The sequence below is a fragment of the Eubalaena glacialis genome, chromosome 10 (genome assembly GCF_028564815.1).
Source record: "Eubalaena glacialis isolate mEubGla1 chromosome 10, mEubGla1.1.hap2.+ XY, whole genome shotgun sequence".
Classification (NCBI taxonomy): domain Eukaryota; kingdom Metazoa; phylum Chordata; class Mammalia; order Artiodactyla; family Balaenidae; genus Eubalaena; species Eubalaena glacialis.
The window spans coordinates 13987595-14008897 of NC_083725.1; the positions used below are offsets into that span (position 1 = coordinate 13987595).

The 21303-nt window shown below is 47.2% G+C and overlaps 2 protein-coding genes across 2 annotated transcripts; both read right to left on the reverse strand.

Moving 5' to 3' along the window:
• Window positions 1–3333: 3333 nt before the first annotated feature.
• On the reverse strand, window positions 3334–11943 carry FOXR1 (forkhead box R1). Its single transcript, XM_061202827.1, has 6 exons — window positions 11814–11943; window positions 5794–5868; window positions 5445–5692; window positions 4977–5203; window positions 3844–4082; window positions 3334–3362 (listed from the first exon to the last, which is right to left on the reverse strand). The coding sequence occupies exons 1-6, from the start codon at window positions 11872–11874 to the stop codon at window positions 3334–3336; spliced, it is 879 nt and encodes a 292-aa protein (XP_061058810.1). The 5' UTR covers window positions 11875–11943.
• Window positions 11944–18679: 6736 nt separating this feature from the next.
• Window positions 18680–20747, reverse strand: UPK2 (uroplakin 2). Its single transcript, XM_061202584.1, has 5 exons — window positions 20672–20747; window positions 20083–20217; window positions 19757–19895; window positions 19431–19501; window positions 18680–19028 (listed from the first exon to the last, which is right to left on the reverse strand). Exons 1-5 carry the CDS (start codon window positions 20745–20747, stop codon window positions 18892–18894), a joined length of 558 nt encoding a protein of 185 aa, XP_061058567.1. The 3' UTR covers window positions 18680–18891.
• Window positions 20748–21303: the final 556 nt, after the last annotated feature.

The following is a 21303-nucleotide window of genomic DNA, read 5'->3' on the forward strand; positions in this document are numbered from 1 at the left end:
GAATGGAGCAAATACTCTGTAAGACCGTCTTTACCACCCTGAAATGAACCTTACTGATAAAATAACCTACCTACACATACAATTAACAAAAAATCAAACTGTAATGCTCTAACGGTAATACAACAGAAAAATAAAGGGAGAGAAATGTGTAATAAAAATGTATTCTAATGGATAAACTATATATATTCTTTTTTATAAATTTATTTATTTATTTTTGGCTGTATCGGGTCTTCGTTGCTGTATCGGGTCTTCGTTGCTGCATGTGGCTCTGGTTGCATCGAGTAGGGGCTACTCTTCGTTGCGGTGCATGGGCTTCTCATTGCGGTGGCTTCTCTTGTTGTGGAGCATGGGCTTTAGGTGCGCGGGCTTCAGTAGTTGTGGCTCGCGGGCTGTAGTGTGCAGGCTCAGTAGTTGTGGCACACGGGCTTAGTTGCTCCGTGGCATGTGGGATCTTCCCAGACTCGGGCTCAAACCCATGTCCCCTGCATTGGCAGGTGGATTCTTAACCACTGCGCCGCCAGGGAAGTCCAATAAACTATTTGAAAATATGAGACAGTTAAAAATTTGTAGATACTTACTGTGAATAGCTTAAAGAGATGTCATTCAAATGATTATTGAAAATACTTTTTAAAAAATGGATATAGAGCTATTCTGATTTTTTAATTTATTAATTAATTAGTTTGCGCCAGGTCTTAGTTGTGGCTCACCGGCTCCTTAGTTGCAGCATGCATGTGGGATCTAGTTCCCTGACCAGGGATCGAACCCGGGTCCCCTGCATTGGGAGTGCAGAGTCTTAACCACTGCGCCACCAGGGAAGTCCTGAAAATACTTTTTTCTGTATATTGGCTACCTTGAAATAGCTAAATATTTGTTTATACATGTAGAATTCCGATGATTACAACAAATACAAACAGACCAATACAGGCATGTGGTATTGGTGAGTTAAATACCAGAGCAGCTTTGCTGTCAGTGAAGTGATTTTCCGAAATGGCAAACAACTCTCAGAAAACTTCCAAACTAAAAAAAGTACAGTCTTCCTTCACTTTACATAAGAGTTGCATTCCTGGAAAATTCAGTATATCATAAAACAACACAACAAATACTTTCTGCTTAGGTGTAAAACCGGGTTAGGTTCTTGGCTCAGCTCATTCTCAATGGCCTTCGGTATGAGGCTCAGCTCCTTAAGGTGAGACACTGCCTCCTGCAGTGACACTTGACACTCCTGGGCCTGCCAATCCCCCACATCCTTGCGGCAACCATAGGGCCAGTGAGAGCCCCTGGCCTAGCACTGCTTTTGGTGCATATTCCAGAATGAATGCAAAGCTGGAGCGGGTAGAGCAGAGGTGGTTGTGGTGATGGACAAGTGACCAGGGCGAGACTGCATGTCTGTTACCAAAAACGTGCAAACCAAGCAGATGAACCGGGGCCTTTCTTCAAAGGTAAAGATTTTGGTCAGATAGGGCATGGGCCATGCTTTCAGGAATATCATGTTTCAGAGACTAGGGAGGAGGCAGTCTGATTTTATAGTGCTATAGACTGCAAGGGATTAAGGGCTGAATAAGTGGACAGAAATGAAGGCAACTCCTTAAATAGCTATCACACTCAACGACCTGAGAAGAATAACAGTACCTACTCCTTAAGGCCTCTGTATGGATTAAACCTGCAAATGCACTTAGAATGATGTCTGGTCCAATTGTAAGCACTCAGTGTTAATATGCCAGACACAGGACTACACACTTTCCATTGTCCTATTTAGTTCCCAAATCAAATCTGTGTGTACTTTTACTATCCCCAATTTGCATGCAAAAGAAACTGAAGTTTAGAAATGTTAAGAAAACTGTGCTAAAGAAGATACAGTGAGAGATGACAGGCGATCTGCTGAGCGGGAGCAGAGCGGGGAGTCAGAGATGGAGCAAGGTCCCGGCTCCCACTGAGAGTTGCCAAGTGCTGAAAGTAAATCCAGGCCATCACTAGCCCACCAGCATCCTGGAGGAAGGAGGCGGGTCCTAACTAGATATCACAAGAAGCAAAAAAACAGCTACCGTTTATTTAGAACTGGGAGCCAGGTTTGGTATGAAGCACTCTACTCCATCCCCCCCCCATCTCAACGCTGGTACAGTACTAAGAGCCATCAGGGACTTCCCTGGCGGTCCAGTGGTTAAGACTCCGCGCTTCCACTGCAGGGTGCGCGGGTTCAATCCCTGGTAGGGGAACTAAGATCCCACATGCCATGCTGTGTGTCCAAAAAAAATAAAAATAAATAAAAATTAAAAAAAGAAAGAGCCATCATTAACTCATTTTCCTGATCAAGACACTCAAGCTTAAAGGGAAAGTGGCTGCCTGAGGCAGGTTCTTCTAGAACGAGGATGCAAGAGCAGCAAGCAGCTACATCAGAGCTGAGAGCCAGTGCCCTTCTTGAGACTCACGCACCACCCACTGCTACCTCTGGGGAGTAGTGATGCCCAGTCCCCTGGGGCAGTGTCTGAGGCAGGAGCCATGTTTCTGTACAGGCCTGTTGTGGGGTGAGGGAAGAGCAGGAGGGGGAATGAGAAGGGTCATCTCAGCCCTGTGGGAAACCCAGCGTGAACTTCAAGCACTGTGGGAATGTCCGTGGCATCCCGACACAGCTCTGAATCTCGTTCCTTCCTTACTTGTCCCCCTGGCTTCTCCCTATCCCTCAGGTCTGAGGCTGGCAGCTGGCCTTGCCCTGGACACGGTCTCCTGCAACCAGGGAAGCCACAGCAGCCCAGCTGTGATCTGCAGCCTCTAAGGACAAGTACTCTGGTTTCTACTGAAATCGGAAGTATGGAAGGGCCATGCCTCTCAGCTCTGAGTTCCCACCCCTCACCCCCAATGCTTAAATGGGGGAAATGAGACTTAAGCCTGGCTACTCCTTTTCTCAAGAAATTCTTTCCTTTCACCTTTCTCACTGCTCCTTCATGGCCTCCTATAAGGGTCTTTCCTTCAACTGTTCCATAGATGATGTGTTTTCCTAGGCCTCTCCTCATTGTCCCCAGCTGATTACATCCACTCCTATGAGTGGGTGGTGATTTGGGGGGGCCTTTTGCAGGCCTGGCTGCTTTATGATAGCATCTCCCAAGAAAAATGGGACCCTAAAGAGGGTTGAGTGTTTTCTTCCTTTGAAGAAGGAAGAGTATGGGCTCCCTTTGCTGTGCATCAGGCAACTGCCCCACCCATCAGCTCTGAGGGCATCCCATTTCCAACCTCAGAGCTCACCTCCGCCCCCACCCCTGCCCCATCCTCAGACCACGCACACACCAGGGTGCTGCAGATAACTTTAATAAGGCATGGGCTGACGGTTGGTTTGTGGAACTAAAGGTCAAAGAGGGAGGGCATCACATCTGTAAGGAAAGAAGAAAGTCAAAGGGATCTATCTGCCGTTTGCAGATGCTGTTCCCTAAGCCTGGAAAGCTCTCTCACAGCAAATGATCTACTTTTCCTCTCTCAAGGCCCAAATGCCACCTGGTCTCCAGGAGAAGAAAAAGCCCCCTTTGCAGAGAACCTCTTATACCATGCTTCTCACATTGTGTGGTCACCATTTCCCCAGGCTGCGGGGCTGTGAGTAGGGCCAGCTGCACCTTAGCTGTTTCTCCATCAACTCCCAGCACCTCAGGTTCCGTGCTTGTGTGTGGGGGGACCCCTGAGGCAGGCACCACCCCAGGGTCTCAGAACACTGCTCTCCTCTCCCCTTCCTACAGAAGGTGCCACCCCCTCCCCGCCCCCACACCCCGTGTGACCCTGGCTCCTTCTCTGCACACTCGGCCTTGGGTCAGGATCTTCAGGGCCCCTCCCCTCGGCCCCACATGTGACGAGGCCTCACACCTGGCTGGCTCATGCACTGTTGGATAGTTTCCAGCTTAGTGGAGGCCAAGGCGCGGGCCTCCTCTGCAAAGCGGCGGTGTCCCTCGTCGGTCAACTTCCAGAGGCAGGATCGGGGCCGTGTGCTGGCGCCACCCTGCATGCTGACCGGCACTTTCTCAAAGCTGTCTCGGAAACAGAGATTGTGACGCACGGTATTCTTCCAGCCTTCAGGAGCCGTCCGGAAAAAGGGGAAATGTTGTCTGCAGACAGGGAGGAACGGTAAGGAGAGGTGTGGTCTCTCTGGGAGATGCCTTACCCTGGAGAATGTTCTCCCCCGGGGCCAGGAGCCTCAGCCCTTCTCTCACGTCGGAGAAGGGCAAGCTGGCCCACGACGCACTGTGCCCACTGAGCATGTGTCAGACCTCCACCTGGCGCAGTGCTTGTGCAGAACCTCACCTTATAGACCCAGTTCACTGCCCCCACTCCCCGGCTCGCTTTCCTCCCTCCCTCCGAGGGCTCAGGAGTTTGACTTGCAACAGGAACAGAGCAGAAATCAGGCCAACAAGCTCCTGTCAGAGGAATCCTGGTCAAGGAGGATGCCTCTTGAGGATTAATGCTCTGTGACTCGTCTGATAATAGAGGGAAAAGGTCTGAGAAACTCGTCATAGTCATGGGTACCCGACTCTCAAAGCTCAACGTAAATCCCTTCTCAGCCCGGCTTCCCCGGGTCCTTGGGGAACAGGCTGTGCCAGGCAGTTCAGTCCAAAGGGAAAGCATGTGAGGAACTGTTGGGGAAACCAGATTTTATACTGGGTTTATTTTCAACCAGATTTTATACTTCCCTCTTGAGAGGGAAGATGGGAGAATTTATGACCCGGGTGATTTTATATTTTAAGGAACTAAGGTATAAAAAGGTTGGAGTTTCTTAGATGTGAAAGGGGGTGGGGTGGCTATCTTCCTGTCTATGTGAGGTGTGGACACACATTCGGGGACAACCCAGAACCAATGCCTGGGAAAGGAGAAGTATCCTCTCAGACCCAGATGCGGGAACTGAAGCAGCAGCCCAGGGCCTGGAAGGTATCAGAGCAGGGCCCTGCCCCCTCCCTTCGCCCTCCTCACAGGGCCCCCCACCCCCACCCCCACCCCGCACATACCGAGTGAAACTGTAGATCTGTTGCACGTTGAGGCCACAGGGGGAACTGTTTCTTAATGCCAGTGCAATTAGGTGGAAGTAATTGAGAGGGGGCCGGGACCACAGCCCCCACTCCTGGCTGTTGGCTTGCCGAAGCCTCCGACTCTGGAGGGGGGCCCTTTTGTGAGGGGACGGGAGAGCCACAGAGGAGCTGTCATCCTGGTCCTCAGCCTCCTCCTCTTCTGTGAGCTAGAGGAGCACAGAGTAGGAACTGGTCCTGACTCCACGGCCTCTACTCCAGGGGTGCAGTGGCAGGAAGGGGTGGTGGTCTAGGGCCACCATCTGGGCTTCTCCCCAACCCAGGGGCACAGCTAATTTCTGAACCCATTAACCCTTTGTTAACCCTAAGAAAACAGAACTCTCTGCTGCATCATCCCTGTGCCCACCCTGCCTACATCCCAAGTCCAGCCCACACCCCAGAAATCCCTACCTCCCAGTTGCTGGGGGAAGAGGCAAACCGCTTCTGAGGGGGATACTGGTCTCCAGAAAGTGATGGCGACTCCACCACTGTGGCCTGTGGGCATTTGGCAAAGTCGTCTTCTTTCGGGGGTGGCTGAGGGGAAGGGACTATGCTTGTCAGATTCTTCCCCTTACTGGGTTCTGGGACCTCCAGCTTTCCAGGGGGGAACACGATGTTGGGGTCTACCCACATCCACAGGTTGGGCTCGAAATCTGGACCTGTGCAGAGAAAAAGGAGATTGCGGGCCATAGGTCATGGGCTTTGGGTGTCCCGCCCAGGCCACAGGGCCATGTCAGAGAACTCACTCCCATCTACTCACCATCTTTATCAGGGTTGGGTTTTTTTTCCAGAGGTAGTTTTGGTGGCTCAACTATTCGGAGTTTATATCTGGCAACTAGCAAAAAGAAGAGAGTCAAAACATCCTAGGATTTTCATTTTGGCCCCTTGAAGCTTCCCTGGGAGGTGGCTACGGGCCCTGCCTGGGAAGTTATGATGCCATATTCTACTGGTTTCCCCTTACCTCTCTGACCTTTTCATTCTCCTCTGCATTCTTCTCTTCTCACCCCACATTACGGCCCCTAAACCATCTCATTAATGCCTGTTACTTTAGTCAGTCACCATCTATAAACTCAAGGCTTACAAACCTTTATCTCTAGCCCAGACTTCTCTGCCAGCCCTTAACTAGAACTGCCCATGGGATAACCCACAGGCATTTGAACAACATTTCTAAAACTCAATTCCATTTTCCTGCTCTTGCTCCTGCATTCCTTGTTTCAGCATATGCACCATCTAACCAGCTGTCCAGGCTAGATACTTGGAAATCATTCTTTTTTTTTTTTTCCTCAATTTTTTAATTGAAGTATAGTTGATTTACAATGTGTTCGTTTCAGGTGTACAGCAAAGTGATTCAGTTTTATACACACACACACACACACACGCGCGTGCATATATATACACATATTCTTTTTCAGATTCTTTTCCACTGTAGGTTATTACAAGATATTGAACATAGTTCCCTGTGCTCTACAGTAGGCCCTTGTTGGTTATCTATTTTATGTACAGTAGTGTGTATCTGTTAATCCCAAACTCCTAATTTATCCCCCCCACGCCCCCCCCACCACTTCCCCTTTGGTAACCATAAGTTTGTTTTCTATGTCCGTGAGTGGAAATCATTCTTGACTCCTCTTTCCCGTACAGCCACACCCAATCAATCACCAAGTTCTACTATCCTAGTCCAAGCCTATAACCTAAAAGGTCTGTTTATCTTCTTTTCTTTAATTTACCGTATGGCAGTTTGAGTGATCTTCCCGAAATGTTAATCCAATCATGCCACCCTTCGGTGTAAAGCCTTTTGATGGCTTTCCATTGCCTTTGGGCCAAATCTAAATTCCTGATATAGTCTACAAGGCCCTGGCTCCTCATCAGTGTTGAGTCATTCCTCCCAGGCTCTCCACCCATCTCCAACAGACCACATCTAGATCCTCTGCCTTCCGATAAGCTGTTCCCTTTGCTGGAAAGAAACACTCTTCCCTCTTCCTGCTTGCCTAGTTAATTGCTACTCACCCATCAGGTCTCTGTTTAAACATCTTTCTAAAGCAGGCCTTCTCTGACTACCTGTCCAAACACTTCCGTAGCACACATTTTATTGTAATTACCTGCTTAGTTTCTATCTCCAGGTCTGTCTCCTTCACTGCCTGGCACATGGGAGGAGCTCAACTTAACTGGATGAATGAATACATGGTGGGCTCAGAGTAAATCAGGTATATATTAGAGCTAGCTGCTCGACATGAAGCTGGCTTCTGGTCCAGTTAGGGGGAACTATTTTTGTCCCCCTCATTGTCCCCATGAGTGTCATCATATTACAGATGAATCTAGGTTTTTGTCTGGAAAATGATGATATACTTATTAGAGAGCTCAGTAATTAGGATGCCCATTACATCGTTAACGTTCAACACAGTATTCTAAAAAGGAAAAAGTAGTAAGAGATATAAGAAAGAAAAAGGCAAAACTATAATTATTTACAGAAAAAAACATAGGTTAACAGAAAACCATACAGAATCGATATATAAATTATTAGAACCAATAAGAGTCCAGCAAGTTTGCTGGATATAAGACCAACATACTAATCACCACTGTTCCTCTATACCAGCATTAAGAAACTGGAAAATAATTTTTTTTTTTTCCAAAAAGGTGCTGTTCACAATAGCAACCAGAGTTATAAAGTATCTAGGGATTAACTCATCAAAGAATGGACCTTTATGTGAAAAAGATGTACTTACTACTTAAGGACCTAAAAGACTTCAATAAACAAAGACATATAATACATATTATAAAGATGCCAATTATCCTCAAATTAACCTATACATTTAATGCAGATATTATAACACATAAAAATTGAAAGGTTCTGCACAGTAAAACTCACAAGGGAAAAAAAAATCAATAGATAATAAACCAGAAAAAAAATCATCTCCAGAACTCTCAATTCTCTGATAGACAGCTCCTACAAATCAAAAAATAAAAGGCTAAGACAAATCTATACATGGGTGAAAGATACGAATCAGTATTCAGAAGGAGGGGCTACCTGAAGATGCTCAGCCTTACTAGTAATAAGAACACAATAAAAGAATGATATAATACTTTACATCAAACTGACAAGAATTATAAAAAGGGGTAATACCAAGTGTTGGCAAAGATGCAGTGAAATAGGATCCTTTATTGCATCTGAATAGCAACTGGTGCTGGTGAAGAATAATCAGGCAGACTACAATTTACTGTCTAATCCTGGGTGTGTCTATTCAAGTTAAAAGAGGCATTTATATACTAATTTTCATTGCTACCATCATCTACCAAATTCTCGGCCACTCCCCCTCATTTAGAGGAATTTAGTTCCTGGCTCACTGTCACTAGTGCTACTCCTGCCTTAAATCTTGGCTATTTCAATAGATACATAGATGATTATCCCAATAACCTGGCCTCTAGTTTCTTGAACTCTTCTCCTCCCAAAATTCTGCCTTACATCCTAACGTAGACAACAGTCCTCACTGTCATAACCTAAACCAATAACTGCAACCTCTCCATAACCTCATTTTTCCACCATGTAAAAATGCACCACCTCCTCTTTCCAGCCATCTCTTTTGATACCAACTGATAACCCCAATCCATTAATCTATGGCTTTGGAGCACTTGTTTGGTAGAGCTGGATTTAATCAGGGTTGTGGTTTGGCCAAGCAAGTGTTCCAAAGCCATAGAGAGCCAAAGGAGTCTCTTGTATGCAAGGGAGTGAGCCTGTTTGACTGGGGGATTCCAGGTTAGTTAAAGAGAGGACATCCTCTCTAACTCTGCTCTTTGAGAGCAGGGAAAGGGTGATGGGATCAACAGACGGGTGATCTCAGTGGGATCAAAGGATAGTGCCTCTGTCCATCTCCCTCCCCTGCTCTCTCTGACACAGGTGGCCCCACGCCTCCTCAAGGACAGTGTTTGAAATTTATTTTGGCCTCAGGAGGCTCGTGGGATCTTAGTTTCTTGACCAGGGAGCAGTGAAAGCGCCAAGTCCTAATCATTGGACAGCCAGGGAATTCCAGTCTCCTCTCTTTTCTGTTATAAATTTCTGTCTCTGGACCATTATCATCATTCAAATATGCTGTTAATTCTCTCATCTTATTAAAAACAAGAACTTCTTTTATCCCCACTTTCTGTGCCAGGCCACTACTCCATATTTTTGCTTTCCTTTGAGGAAGAACTCCTCGAAAGAATTGCCTATACTTTGTCTCCACTTCCTCTCCCTTCCACACTTAAAGCCTTGCCAATCAGCCTTCCTCCTCCACCACTCCACCAAAACCACTATGATCAAGGCTGCACTCCACCAAAACCATATAATCAAGGCTCTGCTTTGCTAAATCCAATAGTCAGCCCACCTCCGACCTGATCTCTCACAGCAGTGTTCCTGTCCTGTGACCACTCCTTCTTTGAAACACTTTCTTCACTTGGTTTCCAGGAAACCACAATATCAGTTTTGATTCTTAATGGTCATTTCCTCAGTTTTTTTGGTTTATCTCCTCTCCAATATCTTTAGAATGGAATGCCCCCCAGGGCTCATCCTTGGTTCTTCTCTATTCTCACCCCTTAAATGCCAGACGTGTACCAAAGACTCTCAAAATTTATATCTGCATACCTCTCTCCAGAATTGCAGACTTATATATCCACCAGCTTACGCAACATTTCTACTTGGATATCTAAAAAATATCTCAAACTCAGCATGTTCAGAACAGAATTCCTGATTTTCTTCCCTAAACATCCTATCAGGAGCTTACCCCATCTCACTACAAGACAACCCATCCTTGCACTTGATCAGCCAAAAACTCTGGATGAGTCATCCTCTAATCTCTCTTTTTTATACCACACATCCAATCCATCAAGCGAATCCATGTGGTTCTACCTTCTCACCACATCCTCTGCCACCACCCTGGTGGTGCAGTCTGCCATCGGCTCTTGTCTGGATTACTACAGTAGCCTCCTAACTAGTCTCCTAGCTTCCCAGTCGCTCTACATTTACAGTGTACCCTCAACCCAGCAGCCACAGTCATCTTTTCAGACTATAGATCATTCAGGATCAGCTACATAATTTGCAGGGCCCAGTGCAAAAGGAAAATGTGGGCCTCCTTGTTCAAAAAAGGAAAATGTGGGCCTCCTTGTTCAAAAATTATTAAAAATCTTAAGACAGTGATAGCAGGACATTAAACCAAGTATAGGCACACTATGCAATGGCACAGGTCACTCACTAAGCTGGCGATCATGTCACTCCTCTGTTCCAAACCTTTCAACCATGCTGCATCTTACTTGGAGTCAACCCTAACACCCTCAAAGGGGAAGACGGCTCTTCCTGATCTCTGCTCCATGACCCACACCCTCTGAACTCTCCTCTTTATTTACTTTGATCCAGCCTCACTGGCCTCTTTACCGGTTCCTCCAGGCATATTCCTGAGGGCTTCTACACTGGCTATTTTTTCTGCCTGGGAAATTTTCCTCTAAGTATCCTCCGGCTCACTATCTCACCTCCTTCAACTCTGCTCTGCTCATATACTATGTTCCCAATGAAGACCAACCTGATGACCCTATTTAAAACTGTAGCTGCCACCACCTCCCAGCCCCCATTCCTGAGCCCTCTTACCATGTCCTTTTTTCCCCCATCTCAGTTATCACCTTATAACATACCATATATATATATATATTTTTTTTTTTTTTTTTTTTTTAATGTGGATTGCCTGTGTGGCCCCAGTAGAATGTCAGCTCCATGAAGACTTGTCTGTTTTGTTCATGATGTATCACGTGAGTGTCCAGAACAGTGCCTGGCAAATTGGAGGTGCTCAATAAATATTTCTTGAATCAGTGAAGATACAAGAATGTTCGTCAGCATTACTTATGGTGGCAAAGAGTTCCAGTGGAGTTTTGTCTCCATCAGTAAGGAGAATTAAAATGCAAAAAGTAATGTATGCAGATGATAGAATACCGCACAGCAATCAGAAATGATGAACCAGATCTGCATTTAGCAACCGAAATAACTCTCAAAAACAATTTGAGGAAAAAAAAAGCAATGAGTTTATGTAAATTAAGTTCACCTATAAAAGCAAAATAATGCTAAACAGTTTTCAAAGATACACCTATCTAAAGACATTAAACGGATTAGGGTAGATACTTGGGAGTGTGGGAGGTGACAAAAGTGGGTGGGGATTGAATGAGTTAATCCAAGTACTTTGCCCAAACAGATGGCAATCATGTACCATGAATGCAGGAGGTGATTAACTCAAATCGCAACACTTGAGGACCAAACAAAAACAGTTTTTAAAAGACAACGGTCAACTATCCATTCAGCAAATATTGAGCACCTCTAGGTGTCAGACAATGTATTAAGAGGTGGGGATACAGCCACGAACAAAACCGATTTTAAAAAGATTTTAAGAGAAAGATGAACGAAAACGTAGTGTGCCCCGATGGCGTAGGCGCCACGGAGAAAAGGCCGAGAAGAGGCCTAGAAAGTTCTGGGATTTAGCCGGGGCGGGTGGGGTAGGATTCAAAGGCCGTGTTCAGGCAGGACCCCTGCCCTCCCTGGGCTTTCGGTCGAGGCGGGGACTCCATTGCCCCTCGGAAAAAGTGGGGGCGGGGTGGGAGCTCCGGGGTTCAGCAAAGGGGGCGCGGGGCCCGGTAACGCGACATAGTCACGGGGCTCGTGGGGGCGAGTGGCGAGCAAGTCAAAGGCCGGGGAGCTTCCGGCCCGGCGCGCCCAGGAGCCTCCGACCCTCCGCGGCGCGCCCATCCCCCACGACCCCCCTCTCGGACACTCACGGTTCTGTTCCGCTAAGGGCAGGTGCGTAGTGGTGAAGGCCAGAAAGCACTCGTTCCCCATGTCCCAGTCCAGCAATCCCGGGACCTGGCCATGGAGGCTGGCCCAGAAGTCTAGGTGCTGGAGCTTCAGGTCCACGATTAGCTAGAGGAGGGAGAGCCGGCACAGGGTGGGAGAGTCTGGAGAGACTGAGGCTGAGGCCTAGGAGGCACTTCCTCAAATACCCGCGCTCTGATTGAGTTAGGTCGGAGCCCGCTCAGGTGTGCCCAGTCCTTCTGACACCCTTGCTCTCGAGCCTCCACTGAGTGCTCCTTGCCACGTCTTTCTGCAAGCCCCCCCGCTTTCATTTGGGAACCTTGGGGGTCCAGAAGGGAGGTACCCCAGGCCCTCTTTCCCCTCTACATTTGCACCAAGCTCTTCTTTTATTTAGTAAATCAGTCTACCATTGAAGAATGATCCCGTGGTGGTATTAATAGCTACTTTCTAGAAGTTTGGAAGACTTCATGGTTTATCCAAGATTACATCTGTAAGTATATGGTGGAGATAGGATTAAATGGTGATTTTTTTATTATTTTATTTTTTTGAATGGTGATATTTAAATTTTGTTTTTCATAATTTCAAATTTACAGAAAAGTCCCAAGAATACTATAAAAAATTCCAGTATACCTAAATCCTGTAACTCACCAATTATACCAATTATTAACATTTCATCACATTTTTGCTTTTGTCTCCATGTATGTAAGACATACATTATTTTTTCTGAACTGTTTGAGAGTAATTTGCAGATGTCATGTCCCTTTACCCACAAATACTTCACTGTGTATTTTCTAAAAACATGGATATTGGTTTACATAACCAGAAAACCAGAAACAAGAAAATCATCAAAATTTAACATTGATGGGCTTCCCTGGTGGCGCAGTGGTTGAGAATCTGCCTGCCAATGCAGGGGACACGGGTTCGAGCCCTGGTCTGGGAAGATCACACATGCCACGGAGCAACTGGGCCCGTGAGCCACAATTACTGAGCCTGCGCGTCTGGAGCCTGTGCTCCGCAACAAGAGAGGCCGCGATGGTGAGAGGCCCGCGCACCGCGATGAAGAGTGGCCCCCACTTGCCACAACTAGAGAAAGCCCTCGCACAGAAACGAAGACCCAACACAGCCAAAAATAAATAAATAAAGTAAACAATGCATTAAAAAAAAAAATTCTTTAAAAAAAAAAATTAACATTGATTCAATACTATGTTTAAGATACACATTCTATTCAGATTTCACCAATTGTCCCAATAGTGTCCTGTATTTAATTTGTTTTCTCGTCTAGAATCCAATTCAGGATCATGCAGGGCATTTAATATTTATGTCTCTTTAGTCTCTAATCTGGAGCAGTTTCTCAGACTTTTATTTATTTATTTTTAATTTTTTTTTGAATTTTATTTATTTATTTTTTATACAGCAGGTTCTTATTAGTTATCTATTTTATACATATTAGTGTATACATGTCAATTCCAATCTCCCAATTCATCCCACCACCCCCCCCCCACCAGGCTTTTAAATCTTTCATAACGTTGACATTTTTGAAGAGTACAGGCCATTTATTTTGTAGAATGTCCCTAATTTCCTCATAATTAGACTTAGATTATGCATTTTTGGCAACAATACCAGAGAAGTGATTTTGTTTCCTTCTTAGTACATCACATCAAGAGGCCCATGATGTCACTTTGTCTCATTATTTGTGGTATCCATCATGTTTCTCAACTGTGAAGTTACCTTTTTTTTTCCTTTTGTAATTAGTAAGCAATTTGTGGGGAGATACTTTAAAGTGATCTAAAATCCTGTTTCTCATCAAGTTTGGACCCACAGATTCTAGCGTCCATTTACGATTCTTGCCTAAATCAATCATTACTATCATGGGTGTGAAATGATGATTTTTTTTTTTTTGACTGTGGGATCTTAGTTCCCCAACCAGGGATTGAACTCGGGGCCATGATAATGAAAGCACTGAGTCCTAACCACTGGACAGCCAGGGAATTCCCTGATTTTTCTAAATCAATCATTACATCTCCATTTATTTAGTTGGCATTCTGTTGTAAAGAAGAGCTTTTCCTTATCTCGTTTTGTTTATTTGTTATCAGTATGGACTCAAAGGATTGATTCTTATTTTACAGAGTGGATCATAATTCAGTACTGTAATTATTTGTTTTAATTCTTAAATTGTTCAGATTTGGCCAGAGGGTGAGGCAGCCCCCTCTGGTTCCTTTGTGCATACTGGGTTTTCCCATCAGAGCTCATCCACCCTATATTGTGTTGCCTGTTCCTTGTCTACTAGACCAGATTTTTTTTTAAAAAATAATTTATTTATTTATCTTTGGCTTCGTTGGGTCTTCGTTTCTGCACGTGGGCTTTCTCTAGTTGTGGCGAGCAGGGGCTGCTCTTCGTTGTGGTGCGCAGGCTTCTCATTGCAGTGGCTTCTCTTGTTGCAGAGCACAGGCTCTAGGTGTGCGGGCTTCAGTAGTTGTGGCACACGGGCTTAGTTGCTCTGTGGCATGTGGGATCTTCCTGGACCAGGGCTCGAACCCGTGTCCCCTGCACTGGCAGGCGGATTCTTACCCACCGAGCCACCAGGAAACGACCAGAAATTTTGAGAGTAGTACCTGGTGCATAGGAGACCCTCAATAAATGTTGTTTTAACTATGGTGAAAACAACAGCTTTCTTTTAAAAAATTTACTGGGACTCTACCTTTAATATCAATAATAATAACTTTTATGACAATTTACCTAATTATAAAAATAATACATGTTTGATGCATAAAACTTGGAAGTATAGAAAGCACAAAGAAAAAACAATAAAATAAAAATCATTCTTGTTATCAACCAGAGATAATTAATTACATTCTGATGTATAGTATTCCAATCTTTTTCCTTATGAGTGTTTCATTTTTGTTTTATAAAAAATGTTATTGTAATGCATCCACCCTTTTATAGCCCTTTTTATTTATTTTTTATTTTTATTTTTTTTCCTTTTATTTATTTTTTAGGCTATACTGTGTGGCGTGCGGGATCTTAGTTCCCCAACCAGGGATCGAACCTATGCCCCCTGCATTGGGAGCACAGAGTCTTAATCACTGGCGTGCCAGGGAAGTAAGTCCCCTATAGCCCTTTTTTGGTTGTTGTTGAATTTTATTTTATTTATTTATTTTTTGTATGGTAGGTTCTTATTAGTTACCTATTTTATACATATTGGTGTATATATGTCAATCCCAATCTCCCAGTTCATCACACCCCCACCCCCATCCCCATAGGCCTTTTAAAATTAGTGTATCATTTAAGAATGTTTATATCATGTAAATCATATCTTTGATAAGGGGTTAACATCCAGAATATATAAAGAACTCCCACAACTCATCAAAAAACCCAAACAACCCAGTTTAAAAATGGGCAAAGGACTTGAATAGACATTTCTCCAGAAAAGAAATACAAATGTCCAATAAGCACATGAAAAGATGTGCTTTTATATCATTAACATTAGAGAAATGCAAATAAAAACCACAATGAGATACTACCACATCCATTGGGACAGCTATTATAAAAATAAACAAAACACAGAAGATAGCAACTGTTGACTAGGATGTGGAGAAATTGGAATCCTTGTGAATAGCTGGTGGGAATGTAAAATGGTGCAGGCCCTCAAACCAAAAAATGTAGGGACTTCCCTGGTGGCACAGTGTTTAAGAATCCGTCTGCCAATGCACGGGACACAGGTTCAATCCCTGGTCCAGGAAGATCCCACATGCTGCGGAGCAACTAAGCCCACGAGCCACAACTACTGAGCCCACTCACCACAACTCCTGAAGTTCGTGCACACTAGGGCCCACGTGCCGCAACTACTGAGCCCGCATGCTGCAACTACTGAAACCTGCATGCCTAGAGTCCGTGCTCCGCAACAAGAGAAGCCACCGCAATGAGAAGCCTGTGCACCGCAACGAAGAGTAGCCCTCCACTCAGTGCAACTAGAGGAAGCCCGTGCACAGCAGTGAAGACCCAATGCAGCCAAAAAAAATAAATAAAATTGAAAAAAAAAATGTAGAATTACCATATGATCTAGCCATCTCATTTCTCAGTATGTAACTGAAAGAAGTGAAATCAGAGATTTGAACATACATCTTTATACCCATGTTCGACAGCCTTATTCACAATATCTAAAAGTGGAAACAACCCAAATGTCCATCAGTGGATGAAGGTGGTATATACATACAGTGGAATATTATTTAACCTTAAATTGTTCTGATGCATGCTACAACATGGATGAACCTTGAAAATATTATGCTAAGTGAAATAAGCCAGACACAAAAGGACAAATTTTGTACAATTCCACTTGTATATCTAGAATAGCCAAATTTATAGAGACATAAAGAATGGTGGTTGCCAAGGGTAGAGGAGGAGGGAATGGGGACTTATTATTTAATGCGTACAGAATTTCCGTTTGGGCTGCTGAGGTTCTGGAGATAGATAGTGGTGGTGGCTGCACAATGTAAGGGTACTTAATGCCACTGACCTGTACACTTAAAAATGGTTAAAATAGTACATTTTATGTTATGTTCATTTTACCACAATTTCTAAAATGTTTATGTCAGTAATATCCAAACTTTGCTGCACATTGGAATCCCCTGGGGATCTTTAAAAAGTACTAATGCCTGGATCCCACCCCCAGTCATTCTGATTCTGGTGTGGGGTATGGCCTGGGTGTTGGGATTTTTAAAACCCCCCTGGATGATTCTAATGTGCGGCACAGTTTTGCTCCTTGTCTGATGCTCTTCCCACAATACAAGAGGGGTGGGCACCAAACCTCCCTCAGCTGGTGCAGTTAGGGTGGGAAGCAGGGCCTGAACCATTCTCCCTGACCCTCCCTCTTGACTCCAGGCCTCAGCTCAGTCAGGCCCACTGAAACTAAGGAGGGTCCCAGTGTTCACCTCCTCTCATCTATCATAGCACTTATTACAGTTTTATTTATTTACTTGTTCGCATTTTGGGGAATCTGTATCTTCCACTAAATTTCATGTAAGTTCCACGAGGGAGGAACCGTGTCTTTTCACAGTTTATGCCTAGCACCTCCAGTAGCACCTGGCACATAATAAATGCTAAGTTAGTGTTCGTGGAATTCATAGATATTGTTGTTCTTCTCTTCCATTGCCTCCCTCTCCCGGGCTCCTGGATTACTCTAGAAAGGGATCATTAGACCATTGTTCCAGCATCTTCTAACTCTGTGTCATTTTTTATTGTTTTTGCAGAATTTTTGGCACTTTCCTAGCCCCTGCCTTCTCTTCAGGGGCTTGTTAATTCATTCGTTCGTTCACTTATTCAACAATATTTATTGAGTATCCACTGTGTCCCAGGCACCGCAAAGGTACTACAGGCCCTTGGGAGCAAAGCGACAACTCCCAGGGAACATAAAGTCTGGTGGGGAGACAATTGAATAATCACATAAACATAATAAACATAGTAATGCTATGAAAGATGGGATAGGAGAACCCAACCTAATGGGGGGTGGAGGTCAGAGAAGGCTTCCCTGGGGAAGCTGGCTTAACTATGCAAATAGAATGGAGTGGGCGTGGGGGCAGTCTTCAGAGCAGCCTGGGCTTAAGGAATAGTCTGTGCAAAGGCGCTGAGGCAAGAGGAAGCACAGGACATTAGAAGGCACATGGTGAGAGCCAGAGGGGCAGTTAGGGGAGAGACCCAGGGCTGTCTTTGAAGGTCACCTCAAAGATTTTGGTCTTTCCCCTAAGAGCAAGGCAAAGATCCTTAGAAGGAATATATATTGGAGAAGACACAGGTGAATGAGGATGAGCACTCCCGCTCTTTTCCCTCCGTTACCCCGCGGTACCACTCTTGCCCCCTCCGGCAGCGTTCTTCCACTTCTGCTCTCTCCTCCTAGAGACCCTTTCGCCTATTTTCCACTCCCCTTGCCCCCAGCACCCTGTCCTTGGGTCTCACCCTGGTGGCCCTCTGTCTTTTCCTGGTCAGAGCCTCTCTTTCCCCCAGCGCTTCCCCTTGCCCTGCTGGTCCCCACAAAGGCCCTCAGGGCCCCACGTGGTGCACCAGCCTCGGCCACACCCCCACCCCAGGCCCCTGCTTGGGTGGCCTGCTCTGGAGGGTGCAAAACCCACAGCCCAGGTGTGAGTCTGAGAACCTGACTCTTGGATTCTTTTTTATTTTTAATTAATTAATTAATTTACGGCTGTGTTGGGTCTTCGTTGCTGCGCACTGGCTTTCTCTAGTTGTGTCGAGCGGGGGCTACTCTTCATTGTGGTGCGCGGGCTTCTCATTGCGGTGACTTCTCTTGTTACGGAGCACAGGCTCTAGGCGCGCGGGCTTCAGTAGTTGTGGCTCGCAGGCTCAGTAGTTGTGGCTCGCGGGCTCAGTAGTTGTGGCTCACGGGCTTAGTGGCTCTGCGGCATGTGGGATCCTCCCGGACCAGGGCTCGAACCCGTGTCCCCTGCATTGGCAGGCAGATTCTTAACCACTGCGCCACCAGGGAAGTCCCTGACTCTTGGATTCTTATCTCATCCACCCCTTCCTGCCTCCTGGGAAACGCAACTTTGGGGCTCCAGGGCAGAGAGAGGACTGAGAGCAGCTGCAGCCTGGACATAGATTCTATAGGTTCACCCCAAAGTGGAGCCCGTTGAAGAGAAACACACACAGCAACATGGCATCAGGTTTTATTGTAGGGACTAAATTCACTGAGGGAAGGAAAAATTCCTGTCTGTCATGGGTAGGGATTGGTTAAAGAGGTGAAATGGGAGGAAAACCAATTCTGACACGAGTGGGATGAGGGGAATAATAGGGAGTGTTGGGCCAAGGTGAGGCCTTAGGGGACAAGGAGGGGGACAGAGGGAGGAAAGGGCTGCAGTGGAGAGGGGGCAGGGAGGGGAGGTGATGGCACCAGAGGAGCCAGAGCCTGGCGACTGTGGCCTGGGAGCAGGCAGTCTTTTCAGCAGAGGAGACAGGAGCAAAAGCAGAGCCCGGAGCTGGGGAAATGGACGGTGCCTTGGACTTCCTGGAGGAGCCTGCTGCCCGGCGCTGTCCTCCTCACTTTTGGGCGCCCAGTGCCAGGGCGATGATGAAGCCCAGAACCAGCAGGAACATGGCTACAGAGAGCAGCACCGTGATGACCACCATGCCCCCCGTCCGGGCCATTCCCAGCCCAATAGATTCTGCCTTCCTTCCTGTCAGAAGAGAGGAGGGAGGCCGTTGTGGTCAGGAGGGGCCCCCATCCTTCGCAAGGCTGCCAGCCTAGCCCCTCATCCATTCATCCAACCAGCCATCCCTTCACCCATTTATTCACCCAACCAACCAACGACTCGTTGGAGGGATCCAGACATCCATCAAAAAAACATTTACGAAGCATCTCCTATGTCAGGCACTGAGGATACAGAAATTAATCGGACACAATCGCTACCCACAAAGTTTAGCGGTGCGGGCAGATGAGTCAACAGCCACTTAAAATGCCAAGGGCTCAGTGTGAAGATAGAGGTAAGCAAAGGAGCTAAGGGAGCACAGGGAGGGGCAGCTGCGGGATGGGGTGGGAGGGGCCTGGAAAGGCTCTGGGGCCCTGAGATGTTACTTACGAGGAAGTGTGGACATTGGGACCTCTCTACTGGACTCAGTGGATGCCCCCTTCGTCACTAGGTAGGAAATGCTTTTGTGGTGAGATTTGGGAGAGGAGAGAATCCTCAGTGAGTATCTGGGACTTAGGGTAAGAGGGAGCCCAGGCCTCCCCCTTCACAGCTATGCCTCCTGTTGTGCCCAGGAGAGGTGCATTCTTGACCCCTTTAGCTGTGCCCTCACTCTCCCCCATGCTGACCACCTCCCACAACCAACACCAAAGTCAGGACCCAGCTTCTCTTCCTGTAGGCCCTCCCACAGATGCCCCAGGCCAGGGTCTGGTACTTACTAGTATTTGGTTCCTGGTACTAGGTTTGTCATCTGGTATGCACTGAGCCGGGTGACCGTGAAGCCAGACCCACTGTCCACCACGCTCACCAGCTCCCTGCGTCCGCGGCACGGAGGCACCACGAAGCTAGATTTCACCACTGGGCAGGAAATTGGGGGTGTGAGGCAGGGTCAAGTTTCTGGAGACCCCAAGGAGAAGGGCAGGATTTAGAGTATGGATGGCCCAAGAAGGGGGTCAATAGGAAGGGATGAGTGGGAGGAGGGATGCCGGGTGTCCTGGGAAGGGATCTCTGGAGACTAGGGGATGCCTGGGAGGGGGTAGCAGACCTTTGCTGTCATTGGCTCTCCGGACCATCAGTGTGGCATTGCCCCCTGTGAGGTGACAGGGGGGCAGGGCAACTAGCAGGCTTTCCGTCAGCGCTGGGGACAGCAGACCAGAGAGGCTTGAGATGTTGAAGTCGGCTGGGGGGCCAGGAGGGAATACAGGGGAGGATCAATCCCCCTCTCATCAACAGATCTGCCCCCCACCCCTGGGGGTCCTCTCTAAGGATGAAGAGTCCCATTCTGCAGTCCGTTTGCAGAACACGAGTCTTTGCCTGTGCAACCACCAGGTGGCAGGCTTGAGCTGCAGAAGCTGGGTACTCCACCAAGCCCCTAGACCCTGGGTGCCAGAAGCGGGCAGAGCCCAACCCCACCCATATCCATAGCCTTGGACTCTTCCCCACACCTCCCTGCCTCCTGGATCTGGGACCAGGAGTGTGCCCTGGGCCCCAGTGACTGATGCCTGGTCACTGCCATCTCCAGTCCCCCAACCCCAACTGGCCAGACCAGTCCCTCTTTGAGAGCCCTGGAAGGCACAGTCCCTCCTCTCCGGACCCCTGAGCCCCTCCCCACCCCGGCCAGAGATGGCAGAAACCTGCAGCCCTGGGGGCCAGGACAGCCAGCAGAATCAGGATCAAGGACAAGGTCCGGACAGGCAGCGGAGACGCCATAGCTGGGAGCTGGGGTGGGTGCTGGCAGGCTGTGGCTTCCTAAGGAAAGTGAGGCCCTGCCCCGGGGGTGTCTGATTTTGTCCTGGGGGTAGGAGGGGCTAGAGGGGAATCCTGTCCAACCTGCCCCTTGGGCCCTACAGCCTCAGGGGAGGCCCCCAGACAGGTTTTTCAGGATGGGGAGCTAGCCCTAAGGCCAAGAAGGGGGAGGCCCTGGCTGGATCTTGGTGGCTTAGTCACCTGCAGAGGGGCAGGGTAACTAAGGTGGGGGGAGGAAAACCCTTTTCTTCTGGGGCACCCACGTGTAAGGGCATGAGTGTTCCTGCCTGCACGTGCATCTGGAGCCCAGCCTGTAGAGGACCGTTCCCCTCAGGTGGTGCGGGGCTCTTCGTAGGAGGGTGGCAAGTTCTGAGTTTGCCGTGGTGTGCAAGGAGAGGAGAATAACCCTGAGGGGCTCCTGAAAGGGCCTTGGTTGGGCAGGAATGGGAGAGAAGCTGAAAGAAACAGGTAGTAGGGGGTGGGGGCAGCAGAGCCAGGGGTTCCAGTTCTTGGTATCCAC